General features: G+C 40.5%; 1 protein-coding gene across 1 annotated transcript; it reads left to right on the top strand.

The window, feature by feature from the left end:
• Positions 1-1,185: 1,185 nt before the first annotated feature.
• Positions 1,186-9,008, top strand: SRP19 (signal recognition particle 19). The gene is made up of 5 exons (XM_081942313.1): positions 1,186-1,354; positions 4,327-4,402; positions 5,153-5,224; positions 8,216-8,327; positions 8,506-9,008. The coding sequence occupies exons 1-5, from the start codon at positions 1,314-1,316 to the stop codon at positions 8,637-8,639; spliced, it is 435 nt and encodes a 144-aa protein (XP_081798439.1). The 5' UTR covers positions 1,186-1,313; the 3' UTR covers positions 8,640-9,008.
• The last annotated feature ends 301 nt before the right edge of the window (positions 9,009-9,309 follow it).

A 9,309-nucleotide genomic window follows, 5' to 3' on the forward strand; every position in this document is an offset into this window, starting at 1 on the left:
ATGTCCTTCTGGACTCATTTCCAAGTGGGAGAAAGACACTGGAAACACAAAGGCCACTTGGAAATATGGTTTTAATAGTGGACAGGACCACTTGGTTTGAGGTCCTGGGGAAAAAGGTGATCACATGCTTCAAGATGTTCAGGTGAAGAAGAAGAAAAAAAGGCAGAGATGTTGAAAATCCCTGGTTTTATGTCCTCTCTGAGCTTTGAACTTCAGCATGTATTCTGATTGGCTGTCAGCCATGGTGCCATGCAGGGGCAACTCTGTAGCTGTGTTTTGAGTCCATGTTTGGTTGAGCATTGCTTCTTCCCAGGTGCCATGTGGTGAGATCTGTGGAGGGTTAATCCTACCTTTGTTATGTAGAATAGACTGGCTCAGAGCTTTAATGGCGGGGTGGGGTGGCTGAGTTTCTGCCTCTCTTGAGTTTCTACTTCTCTTTTTAGGCAAAATATTCTGCCTTTTAAATATTTCCTAAAATATTTCATTTCTCTAGGAGAGGGGTGGGTTTTAACTTCCAACACTAGGAAACGTTTCTCCAATCTCAACTCCAGTTCCCACAGTCTCTGATATGCAACTGGAGAGGACCAAACCGGGAAAGATGAGCAACCTTTCATGTCAGGGGTCAGTCATCAATGTGACTCTCAGCACAGAGGAGAACTCTACAGCCGGTGTGATTTCAGTTTTCAGTAAGTTTTCTTCACTGTTTAAATTGCTAATTTATGTTTTTTACTCTTATACAAGCATGGATTCCGAATTTTCTCCTATGGCTGTCATTGCTTTTCGTGTTTAGATTCAGACATTTATCAAGTTCTTTTATCATCCTTTGGGTCTGTAGAAGAGATAGAATCCTGCGAAAAAGAGAGAGAGAGAGAGGGCGGGAGGGAGGGAGGATGAGAGAAAGAAAGAAAGAATGAATCCGTTACGTGCAACGATGCCAGCGTAGAAACTGCATCACTACCCCGAAGCTTTTCATGCCTCCCACTCTACATAATCTTCTTTGTAGTTGCCTACGTCACCCGCCCGGCCCAGGAGGTAAAATCAGGGACTTCCGCCCGCAGTTCGATTTCCCATCTCTATCGTGCATGCGTCACCCAACCTGACAGGAACTCTCGCGATACCGAAGATAGTCCCTGGCTGTTTTAGAGTCCGGTTTATCCATGAGCGACACTTCCACTAACCAGTGAGATCGAACGATATCGCTACGCAAAGGCGGGACAGCTGGTTTGGCTTTCTCCGCTTCCGGTCCTCGATTCGCCGTGGCCGGTGAATGGCTGAGTCACAAAAAGCCGCTGCCGCCTGCCGATGCGGAGGCCATGGCTTGGGCTGCGCCCACTTTACCCTCCGATAAATCTCGGTAACGTAGGAAGGGAAGCCGCGCCGGGGCTCTCTACCAGGGCGCGCGGGAGGCGCGGGAGGCGCGAATCGGCAAATGGCCCCCGATTCGCGCGTTGTACGGACTGGGCTTTAATTTAATCCGGGAGTGCGCAGGTTTCCCCTCGGCTCGGGCGGCTTTAGGGAGAGGTCGGCCGCGGCAGCCGAGAGAGTGGCCGAAGCTCGGAGGGAGAGAGAGCGAGGCCTGTGCTGCAGGGCGGCGACGACCGTGGTGGCTGCCCCGTTTTCCTTGGGCTCGGCCCTGCGCAGCTGGACGGGGGCGATCCGGTGGCTTCTATAAAGGAGCCCGTTGGTTCTGCGCGCGTTTCGTTTCGCGGTCCCTGCTCTGACAAATAGTCCTCGAGTTATGACCACACTTGAGCCCAAAATATATGTTGCTAAGTGAGACGTTTGTTAAGTGAGTTTGCCCCATTTTACAACCTTCCTTTGCCACGGTTGTTAAGTGAATCGTTGCATGTGTTAAGTTAGTAACATAGTTTTAACAATGTGAATCTGGCTTCCCCTTGACTTTGCTTATCAAAAGATCCCAAAAGCTGATCCCCCCTCCCCCCCACACACTGCAGCTGTCATAAGGTTGCCAAGCATCTGGCTTTTGACCACGTGACCGTGAAGATGTTGCAATGGCCGTAAGTGTGAAAAGCTGCCATGAGCCACTTTTTTCAGTGCCGTTGTAACTTTGAATGGTCACTAAATGGACGGTTGTAACTTGAGGACTACCTGTATTTCCCCTCACTGTTTTTCGTAACTGTAGCAGGAAGGGTGGAGAAATAATGGCTGCAATAGAATTGGAGACTTTTTTCCAGCCATTCATTCTTTCCATGCAACCCCTTTTCCTTCAAGAGTATAAAGAGCACAAAGAACCCTTTTCTGCTTTTTTCCTCCCAACAACAACCCGACTGGCCCATAGTCACCCGCTGAATTTCTTGCCTGAGGGGTGGACTACACCCTTGTTGCTCAGCTCCTGGTCCAAAATCTTAAGCCTTCTAACTGATTAAGTGTTTATAAAGCAAACATCCTACTTTGCTTGAATAATGAATTTATGTGAGTTAACAGACGTTCCCTGAAGACAATCCATTATTGGAATAGGCATTCATAAGACGCCTGAGGTCACATGTCTCATTGTGTGTCATATAAATGTCTTGATTATATAAATTGCATTAGTTATGGGTTTACATAATTTGTATGACACTGCCATGATGGTGTGATATCCATGTCCCCCTTGTAGGTGCTTTTCCTGGAGGTGCCCATTCATGCCCTCCCTGCAGATGCCCACACATTTTGGGAGCCTCTTCTCTTTAGTCATATCCTTGGTTGGTGGTAATGCTGCTGTTGTAACCCCTGCGGTGTCTAACTCTGGTTCTAGCCCACCAGTTGAAGGCTGGTATATGAGGGAAGAGAAATTAGTCCTATAAAAAACTGGGTTACATCTGCAGTTGTGATAAGAACTGTATTAAATCTAATTAAAATATTGGAGACAAGGTAGCAAATTAGCCATTCAATTTCATAATCTTCCTATCAAGTGTTTGAGTTGTTCTTTTCTCAAACATTCAGTATGGTATTGCTCATGCATAGAATTCAGCTTAATTTCTTACCTTAAAAAAGAAGTAGGGTGGGACAGAATCTTTTATTTATTTTAACATTTGCTTATTTATTTGGGGTGCATCTGCAAGCTTTAGGAATCCTTAAAACCTGCTGATACTTCTTTGTAACGGTTGGCAACATTGAATTCACTCATAAAATCCATATGTTTTGGAGAACCAGTTTGGGCTAGTGATTAAGGCAGCAAGCTAGAAACCAGGGCACCCTGAGTCTTGCCTTAGGCATGAAAGCCAATTGAGTGACTTTGAACCAGTCACTTTCTCTCAGCACAACCCTCTTCTTATTATGAAGAAAATAGGAGGTGGAAGGAGTATTAGATATGCTTGTTGCCTTGAGTTATTTATTTAAAAAATAAAATAAAGATAGGATATAAATCAATAAATGTTTTTATTTTGAAATAATAGCAAATACTTGTAGTTCAGGTTTTAGATTTGCTCTCCAAACTTCTTTCAATTTAGTTTCTGAATGTTTCATTACCAGACTAGGTAATATCATTAGCAGGATTTTCTTGTCCTATTAACATATTCATATATGTAAGAAACCAGACCATTCGAATGACCAATCAAGAGAGCCAATCAGCTGCTCAGAATTTAAATATAGCTTCAAATGAACAACCAATCACATGGTCAACTGACCACCCAGGCACACAAGACATTTATATAGGCTAAGGAGAATAGGAAAAGAAAATCCTGCTGGTGATGTTACCTAGACTGTTAACGAAATGTTCAGAAACTAAATTGAAAGAAGCTTGGAGAGCAGACCACTGCCAAAATGTTTTTATTGTCCACGTCAGTTATATCTATATGTTATTAAAACTTTTGTGTCTGTAACATTTAATTGGGCCAAACAGTGCATCATAAGGCCCCAGTTTTTGGGCTGGGTTAGATGGGCTAATTTATAGAATGCATCCAAAACCTGGGACCCATTCTTCCCAGGTTGAAATTTGGCAAATATGTGGACACTTCAGTGCTCCTGCACTGCTGCACAGTTGCCCAGAAGTTAAGTAGGCTGATCCCACCCTAGTCATTTGATAGCCAGGCAGATGTTCTACCATTAGGCCGGCTAGAAATCAGAAGTTGCCTCTGTCCCATAGCTTTTTTTGCCCCTAGTTTTCTGTTTAGGTTAGGCAGTTTCTTTGAAATGACCCATTGTAGGTTGCCTAGTAAACTTTAAAAATATAAAAATAAGCTCTTTCACTCATACAGTTCTTAGCCATAGTGGGTTTCTTTCTTTTAGGAGCTGCATATGCCATATTTGGAAGAATATTTGAATGTGAATAAATAAATATTCTTTTATGTATCCTATCAAGCTTTCAATTCTTATTTCTTGCCTTAGGTTTATCTGTATATATCCAGCCTACATAAATAACAAGAAGACAATAGCAGAAGGAAGAAGAATACCTCTTGACAAAGTAATTGTGGATGATGGGAGGAAGGAAAATCTGTGCATCAAAAATATAATTTGAAAACTTTGTAGAATAAAATATTTGTGTGATTTATATATTAAGCTATTTCATGGATGGAGTCTTAATCAGAAACTAAGATGTAGTATTTGTATTTGCTTTAAATAAAGCTTTTTTTGTTGTATATATTCATTAGCCCACAATGTTAGTTTTGCCACCACATATTTATGTCTTGCATGTATAAAAAGACTTGGTTGTTTTAATGTATTTATTAAAGGACATAATTTATTTTTCTAGGAACATCAAAAAGTTCAGTTCCAAGCTATAATTACTTCATGGTTTAACTGTAACATTTTTGTTACATAAACATTTTTTTTCTTTTGGTATCAGGTAACAAATTGGCGAGGGTAGTCAGTGCCAATTTTTAAAGCAGGCATATGGCTTGCAAAATTTAAAGCTGTGCTCACATTAATTTATATCTATACATTATATGGGCTATACCATATGTCTCCAAATACTTCCATTAAGTCTTATTAATTTTTGTTGTTTCAATCAATTCTTCCTCAATATACAATATTTTAGGAATTATTTTTTCTTTTTCCTATAAATGGGTAAGATGCACACAATCATTTTAATGCTATTGCAATAAAATGCAGAAGGCTCCAAATTCTTGTACTAATTGATACATACATAACAGCTTAATTGGTGGCAAGAAATCATAGATGCTAAAAAATCTCTGGGTTTTTTTTTTTTGGGCAGGCTATTGAAAATCCTACATCTACGGAAATTCAAGATGTTTGTGCAGCAGTTGGTCTTAATGTGCTTTTGGAGGTAATTTTTTTGTTATTTCCTATTGTAAACATATGTAAAACTATAATTCCATACTTGGTGATAAAGGGGGAAGGAGTAAGACGAGTCAAACTCACGGAAGCAATATTGTGACAACTTCCCTTAGAGAAGCAGAGGACACCATAATAAATGGAAAAGGTTGAGGATTACGGAACACATTCTTCCAATAGAGCATTAACAGCACTCTGGAGAGATATAAATCTAAAATGTTTATGCTGGCATACTATAATAATTAAGATAATAAACTAGGAAATCCCTCTTTGAAATTTAATCCTTGGCATACATTTTTAAAAAACTTTTAATAGTATACAGCTGTGTGAAAAAGTCCTGCATGATTTCACTTTTACCCCGTATTTACATGTTTAATCAACTTTTCACTCATAGAAACCATGCAAAATTAGTACTTTGATGAAAATTTCTGTAGTCGGATTGATATGCATAATATTATTAATATAATCAAAGTCTTTTTAAGGTTATGAGTGAGTTTGTGAGTTTGCAAAAACAAACACAACTTGAATTTTTGAGAATGTTAGGATCGAAAGTAGCCAATCGAGTTTTGGTTGACCAATCAGAATGCACAGGGACTAAATCTATGAGCCAATCAATGTTAATTAATTAATTTATTTATTAAATTTCTAGACCGCCCCCTCTCCCCGAAGGGACTCGGGGCGGTGTACAGGAATAAATGTAAAACATACAATCATACACATAGGTAAAAATCAAGTTAAACAACCCCTGTACAATTTATAAAAATTAAAAAACAGACCTTAAAACCAATCTTAAAAATTTAGAAATAGAACTGAGGTGGGATAGGTGGAATTAGGCCAAGCCGGCTAGCTGGAATAGGTGGGTTTTAAGTTTCTGACGGAAGGAGCGGAGATCCGTAGTCACTCTAATGTCGGGGGGAAGGTCATTCCAGAGGGTCGGGCCCATCACAGAGAAGGCCCTTCCCCTAGGCGTCGCCCGCTAGCACAGCCTAGTGGACGGCACCTGGAGGAGTCCCTCTCTGTGTGGGCGAATCGGCCGGAGGGATGTATGGGGCAGGATACGATCCCGCAAATAACTAAGTCCTGTGCCATGGAGCGCCTTAAAAATGATGGTCAACACCTTGAAGTGCACCCGAAAAGCCACAGGTAGCCAGTGTAGCCCGCGCAGGAGAGGTGTTACGTGGGAGTAGCTAGAGACTCCCGAGACTGCCCGTGCGGCCGCATTCTGAACCAGCTGCAGCCTTCGGGTGCATCTCAAGGGGAGCCCCATGTAGAGAGCGTTACAGTAGTGTAGCTGGGACGTCACAAGCGCATGAGTGACTGTGCGAAGGGCGCTCCGGTCCAATAGTATGTTGTCATACTCTCTGACTATAAGTAAGCATGAAAAGCATCGAGAAATTTAATTTAGCTCTGGCTACGGGCAAGGATGAAGGCCTTTGCTTTCACCAGTACTGAGCAGCAGCATCGTATCATTGTGCTTCATGAAGAGGGTTACTCCTGTACAGAAATAGCCAAGAGAGTGAAATGCCATCGCACCACAGTGAGCAGAGTGGTTGAAAAATACCAAATAACTGGTTCAGTTGATGACAGGCTCTGCTCTGGAAGACCAAGTCGACAAAATGGAAAGATCGGCCTCCGCAACGCATTTTGATGGCTGACAGGAAGCTCACCTCACCGTAGATTACAACAATTTGGGGTAAACGTGATGTAAAAGTGTGCACAAGGACAGTGCATTGCAGATTGCTTGCCAGAGGGCTCAAAGGCTGCAGGGCTCAAAGTAAACCTTTGCTCACAGATGCTCACCGCTCTCATCAACGTGTATGGGCCAAGAAGTATGCCAAGTGGACCAAAGAACAGTGGGCCAAGGTCATCTTCAGTGACGAGAGCAATTTCTGTCAGAAGATTTCCAGCTGAAGAATTTAGGCCGTACTGCCTGAATCTATCTGTGAAGCATCCATCGCATGTGATGATCTGGGGCTGTATCGCTGCTTCTGGTATTGGTCGGATACAAATCGTGCAGGGAGTCATGAATTCCAAGCAGTATGTTGAAGTTCTGGAAAAGACCATGCTTCCTTCAGCTCAGCAACTTGTAGAGAAGGACTTTTACTTCCAGGATGACAATACTCCTTGTCATCGAGCCAAGTCCGTCCAGCAGTGGATGAAGAAGCATGGTGTTCTACTCCTGCATTAGCCAGCTCAGAGCCCGGATTTGAACCCAATTGAGAACTTGTGGGCCAAGATTGGTTATAAAATAAGCAAGAAGCATCTGAAGACCAAGCAGGAGCTGATTGAATCCATTATTTCAGCCTGGCACCACATTGTCACCAAAGACTACGTGCAAAGACTTATACAGTCTATGCCGAAGCGATGCCGCCTGGTGATAAGCAATAAGGGCTGGCCAATTTCATATTAGTAACTATGTATGGTTACCTAAATGGTCCTTTTCAGGGCCACAAACAATAAAAATGTTAACAAAACACTAGCATCGGCCTTAGTAATTGCAACACGTATGCCACTGGGTATGCATCAGTTAATCTGTTTTCATAGTCATTTTAAGCATGCAAGAAAATTCATAATCCCCATCCAACCAGCACCAAATTGCAAAAAGCTTATGCTTTTCACTTAAAAACCACCAATATTTATTTAAATATAACAATATTTGCATAGCAGTCAGCATAAAATATCATAAAATCAATGGCCTATCCAAAAATGTCATAAACCGTAAAGCATGCAGGACTTTTTCACACAGCTGTAACTTTCCAATTGTTTCATGGGGTCAAGTAATCTTTCTTACACAGCTTTCCTTTGAATTACTAAGGTAATACCTTTGACTACTAAAATAAACAGTTCAGCCCTATATTAGTTATTCCTGTGTAACTATTAGGACTGTTAAATGATTCTTGCTCCCAAAGTAGATTTATAATTATAAGAGTTAATTTTGCTTATGCTTGCTTGTAATGTTCTGAACTTTTTCTCCATGTACTAGAAAAACAAAATGTATTCCAGGGAATGGAACCGTGATGCGCAATATAGGGGTAGAGTTCGCATTCAGCTGAAGCAGGATGATGGTAATCTATGTCAGCCTCAGTTTCCAACACGTGAGTGTTATAAATATGCACAAGTCTGATTTGTTCCTTTTGTTCATTTATAGATGGAAGCTAAACTGCTCATTATAAAGTGCAAAAGTGGTATGAAGTGGTAGGAAGTGATAGATAATTCCTGGTTACCCTCTTCTTAATAAATTATTTTCTTGTTCTTTTCTCTCTGTTTATTTAGGTAAGGCAGTGATGTTATACGCAGCAGAAACAATTCCCAAACTGAAAACAAGAACACAGAAAATGGGAGGGAGTGACCCAAGTCTACAGCAAGGAGAAGGTGGCAAAAAAAATAAAGGAAAAAAGAAGAAATGAATATGACATGGACTAATACTATATGTTCAAATGAATATGGTTACAGAAGAATAATGACTTCAAATGACAGTTGGACAGACCAATGAGAACAAGCAAAGCTATTTTGTGGTAGTTTTTGAATTTGAATGAGTTTCATTTTGCATAAAATTATGGTTGAACCATTTGGGAACAGAAAATCCTCTTCTAGTATTTAAAACATGGGAAAAGAATGTTTTAATGTATTGAACTATATGTACAAATGAATGCAAAGCTGTTTGTTTTTGCCTTGGACACATTTTCACTTCATAATTGTACAATGAAAATACATTGTCACTGATCTTGGGCTTCTGGAACAATTTCTTTATTACAATAAACATGTTTGAATTAAAATGTTTAAAATGTTTTAATTGCTAAACTGTTTCCAGTTATATCATTTTTTGGATGGAGGTCAATAAACTGCCATGCCTGGGAGAATTACAACAGCTGTATTTCATGGGGAATTGCAGGGAAAGTACTCATAAACTACTGCTTATATCAATATATTTTCTATAGATGTCCAATGGAATAATTTTAATTTAAATTACATAGTTGAACTTTTTCTTTTCTTTTTGAGTGCCAAAATATCTAAGAATGTCTAAAATATTTTTTAAAAGAAAACATTGGTAACAATAGTTGAAAAGTCGATGGACCC

This window comes from Natrix helvetica (assembly GCF_964273705.1).
Source record: "Natrix helvetica genome assembly, chromosome: 2".
NCBI classification, from domain to species: Eukaryota; Metazoa; Chordata; class Lepidosauria; order Squamata; family Natricidae; genus Natrix; species Natrix helvetica.

Excerpts from the sequence above, each read along its gene's own strand:
- SRP19 (XM_081942313.1), top strand. The coding sequence starts at position 1,314 with ATGGCTTGGGCTGCGCCCACTTTACCCTCCGATAAATCTCG. Across the intron at positions 1,355-4,326 it reads TTACCCTCCGATAAATCTCG|GTTTATCTGTATATATCCAG; the intron begins GTAACGTAGGAA and ends TTCTTGCCTTAG. Across the intron at positions 5,225-8,215 it reads GTCTTAATGTGCTTTTGGAG|AAAAACAAAATGTATTCCAG; the intron begins GTAATTTTTTTG and ends TCCATGTACTAG.